At 35.6% G+C, this 19,553-nt stretch overlaps 1 protein-coding gene across 3 annotated transcripts in view; it reads left to right on the forward strand.

Moving 5' to 3' along the window:
• Positions 1 to 19,553, forward strand: part of LOC124556695 (trehalase-like) — a 244,806-nt gene that overhangs the window by 127,873 nt on the left and 97,380 nt on the right. For 2 of the 3 annotated variants that reach the window (XR_006968663.1, XM_047130671.1), the window contains exons 4-5: positions 15,417 to 15,967; positions 18,721 to 18,967. Coding sequence is in view for 2 of the 3 variants with exons in the window: in XM_047130671.1 (XP_046986627.1) it covers positions 15,417 to 15,967; positions 18,721 to 18,966 (797 nt within the window). In the remaining variant the exon portion in view is untranslated. The remainder of the gene's footprint in view (positions 1 to 15,416; positions 15,968 to 18,720; positions 18,968 to 19,553) is intronic. The other variant, XM_047130670.1, reaches the window with a different exon arrangement.

Below are 19,553 nucleotides of genomic sequence, written 5' to 3' on the forward strand. Positions count from 1 at the left end.
GAAATATACCTAACTCAGCTATCTTCATGGACTACTCTTACAAGTCTTTATGTTACCCTTCTCTGTGTATAGCAGTCAGTATTATCTGTTGTAGTATTTGTTTGTACCATTGAATCTGTACCATTCTTCCCGTGTGACTATCCACTGCTTTTAAGTTAATGTCGTTCTCATATCTTTGACTAAAACATAGACCTAACTTCACTGATGCTGTATGTACTGTAATTTCATGTACAGATCTGCCTGACATGTGACTTTTGATATACAGAGTGTCCAAGGAAAAATCATCAGCACTCACAGATATGATGGGAACAACTATTGCAAGCAATAAATTCTATTAAACATGGGCCCTAAAATGCATACCTGAAGATCCATGAACACTTCTCTGTCTTCAATACTGTGAAACAAATCTCTTCTTCTGCAAGCCCTCTGCTTTCCATATTTTCAGATATGGTAGCATAGACCAAAACAAGGAAAAAAATTTCCACTAAATATGGGCCCTGAAGTGCATATATTAAAAATTATGAGCACTTGTTCATCTTCACTGTTTTGAAGCATGTCCTCTACTGTACAAGTGTTCATGGTTCTTATCATGTGAATTTGAGAGCCAATGTTTATTTTACAATTTTTTCTTGTTTTTGTCCATATTACCACCTCTCAAAATCTGGGGAGCATGGAGCTTGCAGTAGAAGACATTTGTTTCAGTGTTGAAAGTGAAGAACTGCTGATTGCTCTTAAGGTGCACATTTTAGAGCCCATGTTAACTAGATTTTTTGCTTCGAATGATCATTACAGTCGTATTGCTGAATATTGACCATTACTCCTGGGACACTCTGTGAACTTACGATAAGGATGTGTACACATCCATCTGTCTGCCTGAAAATTATCTAAGACCTGAAACCAGGTGGTAGTACCAAAGAAAGATTTATTTTAACCAAAGAGTTTGGTGTAAATGAACTTGTGTCTTCAAGGTTATTATAAATTGATAGGTATCTTTGGTCTGATTATCTGTAAGGAATGTGTTACAATAAATATCAACAATTCTTGCATTTTTCCAAAGAAAATTCTACACTGGCTGTATGAATGATTTTTATTAAATCTGCGACCGGTTTTGCACCACTTATCGGTGTATCCTCAGGCAATATACGCTATTTATAACATAGTAACGTTGAACATTACTATGTTATAAATAGCATGTATTGCCTGAGGATGCACCGATAAGTGGTGCAAAACCGGTCACAGATTTAATAAAAACCATTCATACAGCCAGTGTGGAATTTTCTTTGGAAAAATGTCGAAGTTTGGCTGTGGTTGCCCGCCCTACAAAACAATTCTTACATTGCTGTTATCTATATTAAAGCTGCTAAGGTACTGAAGTACATAGCTAGAAAAACAGCATTAAATCATTCACAGATTCTATTTTAGAATCATGATGTCAGCTAACACTGTATTTTGCTGCCCTCATAACTCAATCCAAGTGTTTTACTGTGCTCCACATGCCCTTAACATTATTAATACGATAAACTGAATTTTATAGGGTTTTAAGTGATAAATAATTTAATGTTTTTAAACGGTTTCCACATGAAATTTTCAGTGCAAAATCTCGAGTTCCCTTTAGTCATCATCATAGTATGGATCTATCTTCTCTTATAATTTTATGCAGGACCCACACCCTGTTGTTTTTGCCCTTCCATCCTGTGGCTCAAATACATCTGTTGTTATTACTAAGATAACGTGAAACTAATAGAAAGTGTCTTTCAGACCTTAATTATTCTGAATATGATATGATTAGGTATTACCCCACATTTAGCAAGGAACTAAATCATTCCATAGATTTAGCTGAGAGGAGTCTTTGTGACATGGAAAAAGGTCAGAGATGTACATTTTATTAAAGTTCTGTACCAGTGTATTATAAAATTCATAGCTATGAAATAGTATAGTGTTAAAGTGCTAATATAAATTATAATACAACCTATAAGTCATGTGTGCTTGTGCTTTACTTCAATAATGGAATTTAACTTACTACACACTCTCATTCTTGAATTAAATGTGCCGTGTTTGTGTGACTGTCACTATGTTTCTTTTGCCTGTCTATTTTATAAGTGAAATATATGTGTTGCAAAAACAAATCAGTAGGTAGCACCTGCAAATATAGGCTTCTGCAACCACTGTCTCAGTCAATAAAATTTTACTGGGTATGTGATGACATTGTCATTGTGGAAAACCTCTGACATTTTGGCCACTATTGCAAGTGGCCTTCTTCGTTGTGTTTCTTTTCCTAAAGAAACAAAAGAGACACCCAGAGGAAAACCACTTGCAATAGTGGCCAAAATGTCAGAAGTTCCACACACTGACAATATGGTTCCAAAGCCAGAAGAATTTTATTTGCTGTAGGTAGCACCTTTCTGACCATAACTGGTCTGAATGTGATAAGACGATCATTACCCTACAGTTTATGCTACATTAAACTTATTTCATAGATTTATGTGAGATAAATGTCAGTGATGTGAAAAAAGCCAAAGCTGTACTTTTCACTGAAATAGAATATATTATAATCCTCTATAGTTACAAAATATTGTAATATCAAATTACTAATATAAATTATACTTCAATCTACAAATCACTTGTGATTTATGTTAATTATGACATGTAACTGACTAACTAGCTGCAATGTGGTGCTTTTGTGTTGTAATAACCAAAGTGTCGTGGCATGACTTGCATGCATTAATTTTTATACAAAACTGTCGAACTCCATGTACATATTCTTCTTGAGTTAAATGCACAATGTTTTTTGTGACTGGCACTATATTTCTTTTGTCTGTCTGTTTTGTGGATGAACTGTATGTATGTTGACTGCCTAAGAAAATACACAAGTAGGTAGGGTTTTTCTGCCATTAATTTACCTGAATGTGATATAAACATGTATTGCTCTATAGTTTATATAATGTTAAACTTATTACATAGATGTAATTGAGATGATGCTCTAGGATGTGAAAAGAGGTCAAATATGTACACTTTATTTTACATTATTATCACTTCCTGTTTTGAGATACTGTAATATCGAAGTTCTAACATATATTATGATTTACAATCCACTTGTCTTTTGTTATTAACGCCAGAAATGCACCCAATCTCCTCAGTTATTTATGGGATATATTCCAATTTCTATCTTCCCCTACAGGTTCTCCCTTCTGCAACTCCCTCAAGTACCATGGAAATTATTCCCTTACTGTCTTAACACATGTCCTATCATCCTGTTCCTTCTTCTTGTCAATATTTTCCATATTTTCCTTTCCTCACCAACTCTGCAGAAAACCTCATTTTGTATCTTATCATTTCATCTAATTTTCAACATCTTTCTTTAGCACCAAATCCTAAACACTTTCGTTCTATTCCTCCACAGTCCATGATTCAATTCCATGCAATGCTGTGCTCCAAAAATACATTCTCTGGCAATGTCTCCAGAAGTTAAGACTAATGTTAAGTACTAGGAGAATTCTGTTGGCAAGAAATGCCATTTTTCCTGTGTTAGCCAGTTTTTTATGTCCTTCTTCACTTGTCCATCATGTGTTATTTTGCTTCCAATGTAACAGAATTCCTTCACTTCATTTACTGTTTTGTCCTTAATTTTGAAATGAGTTTGTTACTTATCTTGTATCTGCTACTCTCCATTAATTTCACCTTACTTCAGTTTACTCTCAATCCACAGCATATGCTCATTAGACTATTCATTTTATTCAACAGGTCCTTAAATTCTTCCTCACTTTTACTGAAGATAGCAATACCAGCGAATCTTATCATAGATGTCCTTTCACTGTGAATTGTAACTCCACTCTTTTCTTTTATTTCCATTGTTGATTCTTCAATGTATAGTTTTAATAGTAGGAAAGAAAGACTATATCTTTGTCTTATACCCTTTCTAATCATTTCATTCTTGTTTTCTGTTCTTACCTTTCCTTTCTTGGTTCTTGTATATATTGTACATCATCTGTCTTTCCCTGCTGCTTATACCTATTTTCCTGAGAATGTTGACCATCTTACACCATTTTACATTGTCTGACTCTTTTTCTAGTAAGAAAAATCCTACAAATATGTCTTCAGTTTTCCTAAGTCTTACTTCCACTATCAAGTGTAAAATCAGAAATGCCTAAGATGATTTGTAACAAATGGAGTGCCTTTCTGGCCATGATTGTTATGAATATGATGTGATTTTTTATTACTCTACATTTTTAGTTACATTACATTTATACCATAGATTTCACTGAAATAAATCTCAGGAATGTGAAAACAAGTCAAAGATTATATTTTACTTTAGTATAATATGTCATAATGATAAGTTATGAAATGCTATAATATACACATGAACATAAGTGTATACATGATTTCTGGCTATTTATTCTTAGATTGTGTCCAATGACTACCATGCACTGTGGCAATGTGCATGGTATGTGATTTTTGAAATGTACATACTAGGAGCATGTGTCAGTATCCATTTGTGAAATTCAAAAATGAGCTAAAGCTGGAAACTGACACGTAGTGAAAATTAAAGTACTTATTTTAGCCAAACAGCCTGATAGAAATGATGTCTTGTTTTAAAGTTATCAAAGCTGTAGTTCTCAGTCAGAATAATTCAAAAACAGGACTTATGTTGACATAGTGATAAGTTTGGTTTGTGACTAAGAACATTGATTATAAAATGTAGAAAAACTGTTTGTGGTTTGTTGCAAAATTTATCAATTCTCCTCTGAGTTTCAATGTTTAAGAAAACTTATCTTTTCTTTTAACTACATTACTTTCACTGAAATAAAATGAATAAATGCAGTGCAGACAAATTCTAAGATAGGCACTGAAAGGGAATTACACTGGCTGAAAAAAAGAAGCACCCAGAAGAATTGGTCAGATGTCAATGTAACTTCATATACATACAAATGTTCAGTGGATATGTAAATGATTAGAGTTGTAATTCTCTGTGACAGGTAGAATGATCACTGGAAGCATAAGTGTTTAGTGTTGTTACAAGACCTGGTTGGGTATATAGGAGGTGTGAACAGTGAATTACTGTATCACATTCCAGGCATATCATAAGACATCACATCTGCACCTTTCATGTGAGAACAAGTAATAGATTTCCTGCAACACTCTGTGTAATCCCAAACCATTAGTCGGCAACCAGTAACAGCCAGACTAGGGAACTACAGTCCCTTGTGTAGGCTGCCAGTCCTGTGTGTAGGCTGCCATTAACACCACAGTGTTGGACTGCTCATGAATGGCACTGCACTGTGTTCAGATACGAATTGCAGTTGTGCACAATCCCAGTTGACCATTGTCTGTGATATGTTCGAGACATTGGGAGAGGTTTCATTCCAATGTCTCAGAGAGGCACAGCAGTGTTACTCCCAGCATTACAGTGTGAGGAGCTGTTGGGTATGATTTAAAGTCATGGCTGGTAGTGACAAAGGCAATTCTGCTGGCACAACAGTATGTTATGGACATCCTGTGTTCTCATGTATTACCTCTCATGCAACAGTACCATGGTGCCACTTTTCAATCGGACAATGCTCATATGCACATGTCTCTATCAACTGTGTGCATAATGTTGAGGTACTTCTGTGGCCAACACGATCCCCCAAAATTATCCCGAATAGAACATGTGTGGGACCAGTTCGGACCATCCCAGTGCCAATATCCAGGATAAAAAAGGTCCAGTTACAACAGTCGTGGGCCAGCTTCCCTTAGGAGAGAATGCAATGGCTTCATGACACCCTTTCCAGCTGAATCAGTGCTCGCATCCAGGCCAGACAGGGAGCAATAAGTGGGTTCACATTGCCAAGTTCTTTATATATTTGACTCAAATTTGCATTGCAGTAAGATCACATGCCCTCCTAACCAGCAAAGTTTCACTTCACTTCTTCCTCCCTTCTGGGTACTTCACTTTCTCTGTCAAGCACTGTAAATCATTGAAATTCATTCATAAATGATGAACATCCTGTTTAGTGAATATGTCATGATAAATGAAAAGTAGGAGGAAAATATTAGTGATATGAAATTTTTGAGCTGGTACTGGAGATATAATTGGATGACCTCAATGCTTAAAGTGACTGTTAACAAGAACTAGGAGATCTGGGTTTGACTCTCAGTGTGGCATACATTTTCATTTTTTGTGACATGTTCATAAACTTTTCTTCTCTATGTTTGTCTAAGATAATGTACTTTTAATTTATCAGTATATTTCCCTGTTTTTTCTGTCAGATTATTTAGTAATTACTATTTGTTCAATTTTATGTACCTAATTCATTGCAGTTTGTTTCTCTTTAGATGGTTGTAAATATTATCAGATCAATTTTTCTGCACCAGTTTTAGAGAATATAGTTCTCTGCCCCCCCGCACATAGAGTACAGCGGGAAGCGGAGCAAGTCCAAGGAGATACCCTCCCCCCCAATAGTGTAGTCAATTCAACGAGTGAAAAGGAATGTAGAGGTAAAAAATGATTAGTTATAAATAAGAAACTGTGCAGCTGCTGCAGATTTGTCTAGGTTTATTGATAAATTAATCATTGAGCAGTTATGTTGTTAGTTAAGTATCAGTATATCCTGCATGTTTGTATTTGTACATATATGTGAGAAAAGTGAGTTTGTAACTTATATATATTTTGAGATTTATTTTGTGGGGTATATTTATAGATAGAAAGCAGAGCCAATAGACATTTGCAACAATTTTTTTCAGGTATTTAGAACACCTGTGTGTACATACACATTTCTCTACAAAATACTGATGAATCTTTTGAAAAATTTGTGAACATTGTTCGTGACACATTCAATAACTGCTGTTCTGATATGTTAAAAATACGTGGGTAAAATCCAAACAGTACTCATAATGGTAGTATATGTAAGCGATTTTTACCTGAATTTCAAAGAATATGATTTTTTTGGCAGCTCATAGGATACTGAAGCATGTAGAATTCATTAACTTCAGTTAAAGAAAATATATGAATAAAAAATCGTGAGACATGACGTAGTGGCAAATGGTGCATGATTTGTACGGAAAAAAGTGGCAACTGACAAAAAGATGACAATCTCAATACAAATTTGTCTGAAATATTATTAAGGTGGGACTGTATGAGATTGGTTGGTTTGGTTTGGTTGTTTGGGGAAGGAGACCAGACAGCGTGGTCATCGGTCTCATCGGATTAGGGAAGGATGGGGAAGGAAGTCGGCCGTGCCCTTTCAGAGGAACCATCCCGGCATTTGCCTGGAGTGATTTAAGGAAATCACGGAAAACCTAAATCAGGATGGCCAGACGCGGGATTGAACCGTCGTCCTCCCGAATGCGAGTCCAGTGTTGTATGAGATTAAAAATCCACTTACTATACTGTTATTATGACATTAGTTGGTGTGAATTACTTCTTCATGAATTATATTGTAGCAATATATCTACAAAAAGTGGAAATAATAACTTCAGTATGATATTAAAAGGCATTATGAAAACACTAAGATCTTTCAACAGAACATCAAAAATGAAATATTTACATTTAAGTGGATCAAAATTACTTCCACTGAAACAGCAGTAGTCACAGGAATGTGAGCAACTAAAAATCAGATGATTTGAATGGTCTATCAAGTTATGTTATCAAACAAAAGTGGACATTATGGTACAAGCACTTTGCAGGCTGATAAATTGAATTAATCTGGGTTGTTTTTTACCAGCATGTTTAAACATTATGATAGTTGATCTTCTATAAAAGAAAGGTTATTATCTTATGGTCAAAATTATGTGATGATGCCTGTTGATTGTTCCAAATAAGACAGTCTAATCTCAGAGTGATAAAATTCTAACAGACAAGTTGTGGTGTTATAGTATGGATCATGGTTTTGTGATAAGAAAAAAATGGCATAGTTTAATGTCAAGAGCTCTGCATTTCTGAATATTTCAGGAGTTTTATCCCAAGGGCAAGTGGTTAGACCTTTGTAATTTAATTTAATTTGTTTTTAATTTATTTGTAGATCCTTCATATTGCTAAATCCACATATGTTACCTCTGGGAATTACCCTGGTAGAAAAGATCAAAAATAACATTATAATAGCAAATATTAGTTTGCAGATGATGTATGATGTGTAGTTTATTTAATTCTAACACATACTATATGTCTTTTAAACTTCTAGGAATACACTTATACACTAACTGAAGAAAGAACCACTGTACAGAAGCCACTTATAACTTCATTTACATATGTGTGCAAAACTATTTCTTAGTTCTGTTCATAGAGTTTTACACAGACATATAACATACTACATATTATTATGGGGGTAGCTCTTCTGTGGGACTTTTTTATGTACAAGAGAAATGTTACTATTTATTTGTTCTCTCATCAGTTTTGTACAAAACATGCTCATGGTGATGCACAAAACATACATTTCGTATTGGACAATTTGTAGTATGGTGTGATGATTTGATGACATGAAGTGATGTGATGAAAATTTACAAAACATGATTTTTTTGCACATAATTTACATTAGTTTTCATTCCTTTTACAAAACTCATTCTTGCAATTAGTCTTATATTTTTCTGTGCATATGGACCAAAAATTTCGATACAGTGTAAAAGCAATGATCAAACAAGAAAACTTTTAGGTTTTTAGTTTCTTGAAACAAAGATAGGCACTTACTGTTTTGTTATTTCTGATGACAGACTGTTGTATGTCTTGGTTAAATGGTGATTTTTTTAGAGGCAGAAGTACACATTTTTTGGACATGATGTCTCATTTTCTGATTGGTACCATGATCATGGACATTCACATTATTGCTGTATTTTGCAGTATTATGTTTTACAAACTTACACATCTCTATTATGTAGAGACTTCCAAAGGGCAGAAGAGAGGTCTGCAGCCGTCAGTAATTTTTGTCCTGTTCATTACTCTCACAGCTCTCTTATTGGGTGAGGAGAATATCTGATAAGGTATTGGTCCAGTCTGACATTTTGAAACCTGCCCTGAAGCTTTTAATACAGGAAGAATACACCAAAAGAAACATAATATTGATATTTTAGCTGCTAAGACATACTGCAAGTATTTTTTTACAAAATGTTGAAAATTGCCAAATTTATAGCTCACCAGGCAACTGGAGATATGTACACTCACACAGTAGATGTAGCAGACAGTGCATGCACAACATGGCAGCCACATTTCCTTGATTGACAGCACATCAGTAAACAGATAACGTGGCACAACAGGATTGCAATTCGTAAAGCAATTGTCAGTTTCCATTGATAGTTTCATTGACACAGTTGTTTGCAGTTCCTATTTGCATTAATCTAAAAACATCTTCAATAACCATAATAATCAACAGCTGCCTTTGCAGTACTGTTAAGTGTTAACAATGGAGGTAAAACTGAATTAATTTTCTTGCTAATAACATCTGCCTTTATGCGGGTTACAGAGTTTCACAGTAATGTTGTATCCAATTATTGTTTTCAGTCTCATAAAGATAGAATAAGAAGAATGTGCTATGCAATTGAAATCACCTAATTCTTTTGAAGGCCTACATATGTCTTATTTATTAGGTAATTTCTTTGAATTCATTGAAATGATATTGAAATTTCATTAGAAATTCTGGAAACATTGGAAGAAAGAGGAAGTAACTCTGAAAATTCTGTAAATTTAGGTTTGAACAATGATTGTTGTGTTAGTTAAAGTTAATAGCAAAAATACAGCGCCTTTGTAGCCCAAAGAAAACATGGAAAGTAATAGCTTTCAGTGACAAAGAAAAGGCTGTAAATTGTTTGGTTAATTGAAGGAGAGGGAAAAGAATTAAAGTTAAGCTGTCTGGAAAGATTTACACGTAGTAAAAAATGCATGCCATAATGAGACTCATGAAAGAAAAACTATCCAAAAGATGTAGAACTGCCTGTGAGACCCAATGTACAATTACCAAGGGAAATCTACATGACTAAGCCCTCTGAATTGCAAATGAGATAAACATCATTGATTTTCAGATTCCTTTGACCTTGTTAATCAGATTTGGAAAGTTATATGCAAAAAGAAGACACAAAGTTATGAAGTTTAATTCAAGTAAACATGTAGAGGAGACGTCATTAACAGGTAATGCATAGAGAAGTTCGTGGCTTCTTGTTATGCCCTAAAACACTTTGTATAAAGCCATTCAGTCAGGTTTCATGCAAGAGCTGATGCAAACTGTGCTCTATTGTATTCAGTGGAAAAAGACAGAGTCACTTCTGCAGACAATGAGTGCTATGACATATGCATATACAGCAGTTCCAGTGATAGAGATGAGTAGATTATTCTTTCTGCTGCTTTATGTCTATTTTTGGGATCCTCGGTGCAAATTTGGATCAAAAATTTAAAAAAAATGCCTGTGTAGTTGCAAAAATTTGTAATTAACACATCAAAATCTGCAAAGAGGGGAGGGAATAATTTTCATTACTACATCCCAAATGTCCTCTTATTAGTTGTAGAAAATAATTCATTGGTTTTGTTGGACTCTTGACTTGGACATGATGACACTCTTCTCTTGACACTCTTCTGTTTAGGAGCAGGACAAAAAGACTGTTAATATAATTTGGATTCCACCCAGAATTAATGGTGTGATTCAGCACCTCAATAAAGAAAGTTTTCAATAATGTAAAGTATTTTTCAGAACATTGTCAAGCAATATTATTTCTGATAGAGCTTTGTCATTTCGCATTTACCAGCATAACAGTATTGCTAAACTTCAGTAATTTGTGCATTGTCAGTTTGTATCATCACATTTTACAAATTTGACTGAGTATACCTTGTATGCAGCACAGTATGCAGAACAATAGGCATGATCGTATCTTACTCCACCCCCATTCTGTCTAAATAAAACAATTTCTGTGAAGTGTCTGAAGGCATTAATTTTTCTTTTATCAGGTGTGCCTTGGGTAAGGAAAAATTTTTTTTTTTTTTCAGTACTCTCTTCACATTTTTGTGCCAACTTTAGGAAATAAACAATTAGGTGTTTCATTTTTGGTAAAATATACATTATTCAAAAATTATCATAAGAACTGTGATACAGGAATTTTTATGAAGTATATCATGTCAGGAAGTTAAATTACTGGCTGAAGGAAGTCATCTGTAATGTAACATAATAAACTGCATTGATTTTGTTTCCTTTGTCAGTAGAATTGTCAGATTAAAGTGACAAAATTACCAAAAATTACCTAGTGAAAGGATTTGCTGAACTGAGGACTGAGGATGGACGCAATAAAAAAAGCTAGTAAACATTATAAGTTATGTTTGTTATTGCTAGTTACAGCTTCCAACCAATTTTTGTTACCTTTAATTTGTTATTAAAAGTCATTGCATTACAAAGACAGCATAATTCTGCTTTCACCATATCAACACCCAATTTGTGTCTAGTATTAGACCATAAATAATTCAGATAACTGAAGACTCTTTCAGCACAGGCTTTTCTGCATGGAACTGCCTTTCTGCATGGAACTGCCATTATTCTTTTAATAATTTTTCTTTAATGTTGGACGTTTCTTCTCAATTTAAAATAGTTTTCCAGGAAAACGAATTTGTGGGCATTAAATGAAACAACAAGTTCACTGTTACCAGTCACCATTTTATTTTTATTTATTTCCACGACACGTTTCGAAGATTTAAACCTCCATCATCGGGTGGATTTACATTAGTTAGTATTACATTTGTGTGTGTGTTGTGCTACGATTTTTGGAGGAACTTGTGGCACTGCCTAGTGGAGAAACAAGACACTATTTCAGAATATGGTTTAGGATTACTTTTGACAAACAATTAACTGATATCTAATGGCAAACATTAAATAAGTAAACTAGAGTACCTCCAGTGGTCACAGGTTCCTTTTGCTGTCATAACACATTTGTATGTGGCAGTATACATGTGATGTGTTATGACAGCAAAAGGAACCTGTGACCACTGGAGGTACTCTAGTTTACTTATTTAATGTTTGCCATTAGATATCAGTTAATTTTTTTGTCAAAAGTAATCCTAAACCATATTCTGAAATAGTGTCTTGTTTCTCCACTAGGCAGTGCCACAAGTTCCTCCAAAAATCGTAGCACAACACACACACGAATGTAATACTAACTAATGTAAATCCGCCCGACGATGGAGGTTTAAACCTTCAAAACACATCGTGGAAATAAATAAAAATAAAACGGTGACTGGTAACAGTGAATTTGTTATTTAATGTCAGTAACAGTCACAGTAAAGCCTAACCTAAAAATGTTCACATTTAAAGAATTTGTGGACATAGAAGCATGACTTTGTAATTGTTCCAAAGTTTTATTTAGTATATGGATCTCTTTGTATAAGCTGTCTAAATTAGTGATGTGAATGGAATTCTAAAATTATTGAACCACTCACACTCCAGTACCAAACATTGATCAAGGGGCTGAAATGCCTAACAGTTTGGCAAAATACTGAACATCTTGCAGCCCAGTCTGCCAGTCACTTGTGTAATTATTACATCTCCAACAGTTTAGCTGTCAATATGAGCTGCAAGTTATTCAAAAATTAACAATTTGTTGTCTGTGTACTTTGGACTTCACACTGTGTAGCACTATGTTCTCTTGTCACGGCTGTTGTTACTTATTCACTGGATCATGCGCTAGGCAGGAGAGGCTGTACAAACCATTGTTATAAGTAGTTATTCATGTGACAAAACTGAGTACCTTTAGGATTTTTAAATACTTACAGTACACCTTAGCAGCTAACATATTGATGGTGCATTACTTTTGGTGTATTCTTCTTGTGTGAAAAATTTCTTGGTAGGTATCGACATGTGGTATTAGACCAGTTGCTTGGGAGCTATATGTGGAGTCACCCCAGAATATGGTACTGTATTGCACTGCACTATGAAACTGTGCATAGTAAGTGGAGTGTGTGTGCTCATGGATTTATTTCTCCTGAAACCATGCCAAGCATCTGACCTTTCCAAAAAATTAATTAATCTTTGATAAATTAATCTTTCCAGAAGTTTACCAAACACAGGTAACAATGATGTGGGTCCGTAATTTACCACATTATTTTTTCACCTTTCTTAAAGACTGGAATGACTTTTTCCACTTTCATGTAATTAGGATATGTACATCTCATCAACAATGAATTGCACACATGAGAGAGTGGGACAGCTACTTTACTTATGCAGTTGTTAATGATAAAATCTGGAATGTCATCAATTCCAGATGAGTTTGTTTTTGAGGTTCTTTGCACTTACTATTATTTCATCAGCAGTACTTACCCAAAAGAATATAGAGTCTACAATTTCTTTGTTTTGTCTATTTTGTGTGGGTTTATTGGTGCTTTGAAATAGTTTCTTTACCATGCTTCCATAGTAGTTGTTGAATATGTAAGGGGCGTTCAAAAAGAAACAAGCTGGAGTCTGGAATGCACAAACCAGTGACAGGAGGGTAATATTGTGGCATGTGTAATGAGGTGTGGTTCCAACCAGAGTGTGAAAATTTGCAGTCGCTAGAGGGCACGTGTGCACATCACATGACTACAGAGCTAGCAACAGCATGCATCAATTGGTCAGTGTTGCCAGTATTATTACAAAAGTGACATGGAGGTGTCAAATGAAGAGCAAAGAGGTGTTGTTTGTTTCCTGAGAGTGGAAGGAGTAGGAGGAACGGACATTCATCAATGAATGTCAAAATCATACGGCTAACACTGCATGTCCGTTGCAAAGGTCAAGGTGTGGCACTAACACTTCATGGAAGGGCGGGTGTCATTAGCCCATGATGCAGGGTCTGGAGCACCACACTGCATTACCAATGACATTGTCTAGCTGGTGGATGCCCTCATTACCCAAGACTGTCGAGTGACAGTAAAAGCCAAAGCCGCCTTGGTCAGATTGAGCATTGGAAATGTTCACACCATCATGAAGGAACGACTGCACATGAGCAAAGTGTGTGCCCAGTGGGTGTCTCACAGTCTTCAACCACACCAGGAAGCATATCAAATGGACCACTGTCTTGCTCATCTGCAGTGGTATGTTTGGGAAGGGGACGCATTCCTGGCATGAGTGATGGCTGGAGATGAGTCATGGTGTCATCACTTCAAACCAGAATCAGAATGACAAAGTCTCCAGTGGAAGCATCCAGGGTCACCACCACCAAAAAAAAAAAGCCAAGACCATCCACATGAGTGCAGGAAAGGTTATGCTGACATTCTTCTTTGACCAAAATGGCCCCCTTCTGATTCACTTCCTGCGGCATGGGACAGCAGTGAATGCCCAGCATTACTCGCAAACCTCAACCACCCTTCACCAAGCGATCGAATCAAACGACCAGGCAATCTCACCCGTGGGGTCATTCTGCTCCATGAAAATGCAAAGCCTCATATGGCCAACACAGTCACGGCACTCCTGCAGAAATTCAAATGATAGGTTCTCGACCACCCTCCATACCGTCCAGACCTCTCTCCCTGTGATTATGCCATTTTTGTTCCCCTTAAAAAGGCTCTGAGGGGCAAACGACTCACCTTGGACAATGACGTCCAGTTGTAAGTGCAGAATCAGTTAGCATCACAGACCTGGGAATTTTATGAGACAACCATTCACCACCTTGTGTCACAGTGGGACAAATGTCTCAACAGCCAGGGTCAATACTTCTAACATAAAGGTACTGGTTTCTGTAATTATGCCTCCAGGTCATTTCTTTTTGAATGCCCCTTATATTTGCAACTTTTTGTGAATTATGACTCTAGAGATGTTGTGGATCAAAGCAGTGTTTTTATGTTCAGAAGACAGTTGATCTGTTTCATTTCTCATGATGCTCTACAGTGTCTTTGCTTTGTTTGGGGATTTTGGCACATAGTTGTCATTTGCTGTTTGCTTGGCTTGTGCTACCTTCTTAAAAATTTTGAATTTTTTTAGGTGTTTTCAATAACAATGTATTCTGCAGGTCACTTTTTATAATAAGTCCCACATTATTTGTACTCAGATGTCTACTGTGCACAGTAGGAAAGCAATAGAATAATAAATACACCAGATATTACATCAAAATACAATATTTACAATTAACAAATGACTGACCAACCATTACTGGGTTTTGAATAACACAAAATAATTGTTCAGGGCAAGGAATTAAACTATTTAATACACTAACATCACAAGCACACTCTAACCAAAGACTCTAAATAATCTCATACTGAATTGGCTCAGTGAAAAATGTTCCATAGAATTGAGGAATTAATTTATTGCATGAAAAAGGGCCTTATGTTTTAATCTTAACCACTCTATTTTATTGGTATCTACCTTGTATTATTTAGTTTTGTTCAACTTGTTATGACATTGACAGCACATGCAATGCTCAAAAGTGGATGAATAAATTGAAATTGATGCTTTTGTTACTGAGCTGCACAAGAAGCACACATGATAACTACAGTCCATTTTATTTTTTAGGGAACCTGACACTGCTAAAAACACGGCAGATCATTCCAGTTGATCTAAATGCCTTTATTTACTGGAATGCAAAAATTTTGGAGGACTTCTGGCGAATGCTTGGCAATCCAACCAAAGCTGAATACTACAGAGATATAGCAGAAAAATGGAAAGAGGCTGTAACTGCTGTCCTGTGGCATGATGAAGTTGGTGCCTGGCTTGATTATGATATGTTAAATGATATTAAACGTGATTATTTTTATCCAAGCAATATTTCACCATTATGGACAGGCTGCTATGATAAAAATGATCATACAAAAATTGGAAAAATCCTGAAATATTTAGAGAAGAGCCAGGTAATGAGTAGTCGAGGAGGTATACCAACCTCACTTGAACATTCAGGTGAACAGTGGGACTATCCCAACGCATGGCCTCCATTGCAGTACATAATGATCTATGGCCTTGATCAGACTGATGATGAATGGGCTCAAGGTCTGGCACTTGAAATAGCAGACATGTGGGTCAGATCAAACTTCATTGCTTTCAATAGCACAAAATGTATGTATGAAAAGGTAAGAATTTCCATTAATTTAAAAACAAAGACATATCTTCATTTATACACTTTTTAAAAGTATTTCTTACCTCAGTACTTGTACCTTTCATCACAAAATTCAAATCACATTACAACTTTGACATACCAGCTTATGATTTCCGTGTTCTCAGAAGACCCCTATTTTCTTCCTTTTCTTCAGTACTTTAAGATATTTAATACTTCTGGCTACCTGCTAACTACAAGTGATTTTGTGTTACAATAATTAAACAGCAACTATTGTTGCATGATTCTTTATTGGCATGACTGGTTTTAATTATTAGCTAATCAGGAAATGTTCTACCTGTAATGAAATTCTGAAGAATGAATGTCTTTCTGGAATGCGTAGCCACTGGAGTGTGTGATACCATACAAAGATACTAGTAGAACATGCAGAAACTACAGTAAACACTGTAACGGTTCAGCATTGATTTACATGATTGTTTTTCTTCAGAGCACACAGATACATGGTACAAGATACAAACCTTTTTGTTATTCTTACCTGTGTATCACTGTCCATCTTATCTGTTGATGTTTTAGATGATAAAAATTTCCAGTTGGATCTTTTCCTTCTGACAAAATTTGATTCAGTTCCTCATTTCTCTCCTTAAAGATCAGTTTCTCAGAGTCTTATTTAAAATTCAACTTAAGTTTCCACTAGATAGAGCTGCATTTCATGATTCCAATACATCATTATCCTAGTATAATTCTTCAATAATTTTTGTTAGCTAGAAACTAGTCAGTTATTGATGTTATTGCTTGCACTCCAAGTTTACTTGTGCCTGTATTTCTTGCAATAATATTTTTCCATGTGTCCACACCACCTTATTTCTCTCTCTCTCTCTCTCTCTCTCTCTCTCTCTCTCTCTCTGTCTCTCTCTCTTTCTCTCTCTCTCTCTCTCTCTCTCTCTCTCTCTCTCTCTCTCTCTCTCTGTGTGTGTGTGTGTGTGTGTGTGTGTGTGTGTGTGTGTGTGTGTGTGTGTGTCATTCACAAGCAGATCTATAATTCTGATTGTCCCATTTTGATGCCTGTCTACTGTTCAGTACTTCCTGTGTGTGGGAAATGGCCTTCTTTTTCTCATGCTGTTGTTTGTAAACATCTGATATTTCACATCAATATGATACTGGAAGGTCATGGTTGGAATACAAATAATTTAGTGTGTAAACACAACCAGTCACAATATAATTCAGGTTTGAGCAATATTGGAACATAAGCAAGACTGAAAAGAAAAGAGCTTTTAGACAGTGTCCTTCTTCGGTGTCAAATGTTAAAAAGCACAAATACTCATTATACCATCGTTGACCAATGGTATTATATGTAGTACATGTATTGGTTTGAAAACATCAAAGAATATCTTATGCATAATAGTTCAAAAAATCTACACTCAACAGAAATTTCTTAAATGTTCACAAATTCTGAATTTACAATGAGAGATTATTTCATTTTCATTTTTTAGCTAGGCAATAGGTCATGTTTATGTTCACATAATAGTTATTTGATCATTTGTAAACAGATTGACAAACAATTTCATTGTAATGTGAGATCTAGGATGTCTAAACTCTTAAGAGTTCCAATTACATTATTTACATTAAATATCTGGGTAATTTCACTATGTTGCACACATATTGTCACTACAACATGCAGAAGCTATTCTTCGTGTGTTATCTCATCTCTTCTTTCTTGTTTACCACAGAAAAAGTAATCTTCCTTTTTAACTTCTTTTTCATAATTGGGAATGTTTTTATACTTTTTTAACATGTTAAGACATTTTTCCAAGAATTCTTGGGTGAAGAAAGTGTACAGAGACAGTGTACTTACACAATATCTACTACAATACTAAAATTTCTTCTCTTCTTTTTTCTTCTACATCCCTGGCTTCCCTTCCCTAAACACCCAGGCCATCCCTACTCTACCTCCCCCCCCCTTCCCCCCCTTCTACTTTGATCCCCCATTCCACTCCACTCCACTCCAGTTATTACACTCCAACCCACTACTCTTTTCCTTTTTAACTTCTTTTTCATAATTGGGAATGTTTTTATACTGTTTTAACATGTTAAGACATTTTTCCAAGAATTCTTGGGTGAAGAAAGTGTACAGAGACAGTGTACTTACACAATATCTACTACAATACTAAAATTTCTTCTCTTATTTTTTCTTCTACATCCCTGGCTTCCCTTCCCTAAACACCCAGGCCATCCCTACTCTACCTCCCCCCCCCCTTCCCCCCATCTACTTTGATCCCCCATTCCACTCCACTCCACTCCAGTTATTGCACTCCAACCCACTACTCTTTTCTGGTTCCTTTGCTTCACCCCTAAGCCCACCTTTTCTCTCCTCCATTCCTATGTACAGTGTGTGTAAGTCGTACACGACACTACAGATTTTATATTAAATGCTGGACACTTGTATCACATTTATTTCATGTTATTACAGGTCAGAAGAGCTTGATAAGTATGTAGTAGAAATCAACATGAAAATGCCATTAATTAGTGTCCTGTAATATGACATCACCAGGATAGCTTCTTTTAAAATAGATCTTGATTAACAGTATTCATAAAGGAACACATGGAAATGCTATTCAACTGTAGTGTTATAACATCTATTACTTCATCTGCAAACTTAAGATGGGCTTGGAACTATCATTACAGGACACCAAGATTTAACTATATGATATGTACTTTTTTCTACTGTATTTACCTTTTACTAAAAAATGTCTATTTTGTGCTATTTCACAGTATGATGCCACCCTCATTGGTGTTGGGGGTGGAGGTGGAGAGTATCGTGTACAGCTTGGTTTTGGCTGGACAAATGGTATTATTTTGGAGCTGTTGAATAAATATGGCCATCAACTGCAAGTTGTTGACAAATTTAAAGCAAAAGCTGAACAGAGCACAGCATCTGGTGTGCAAGCTAGTGGAGGCCAAGTGTTAACAGCAGTGCTTGTTCTTCTCGGCACATTGGCTATCGGCAGCATAGGGTGAGGTAAGTCATTTATTTTTATGGTGATTTGGTACCATTTGTAATATTGATTAACATAGAAACAACTGACACCCAGGTAATAAAGGGTTAAGACCTTATGAATTTTGTTGCTAGGTGACAGGAAAAACTTTTGAAAGGAAAGATACTGGAAAGCAACATATTTGGTGTTAGAGTGCTTCATTAGGATACTAGTATCATGAACAAAAATCTAATAAAGGAAGATGTAGGTCCTCCATGGCAAAGTGTGGTAGTTTTTCCATTAATGTGTTATGGTATTATTCAAATGCCTCCATCATGGTGACACAAATACCTAGGCACCTGATACAATTTATATCATGTGGAATTCCACTAATAAGTCTGACAATAGAATAATCTCTACTAAAGCAAGTTGTACAGGAGTGAGGAAGAATTTTGACTGGAATTATAATAAATCCAACAAGCAGGAAAAAAACAGGCTGTTGAGAAATGACCCAATAGTTTGATATCAGCTCCTTGGTTTGACTTCCATAGATTAGTATTATTGCAGTATATTTTAATCTTTGAAGGAACACATTTGGTTTGTTTTTCATGTTTAGAATGACTGGGTACC

The sequence above is a fragment of the Schistocerca americana genome, chromosome X, assembly GCF_021461395.2.
Source record: "Schistocerca americana isolate TAMUIC-IGC-003095 chromosome X, iqSchAmer2.1, whole genome shotgun sequence".
NCBI lineage: Eukaryota > Metazoa > Arthropoda > Insecta > Orthoptera > Acrididae > Schistocerca > Schistocerca americana.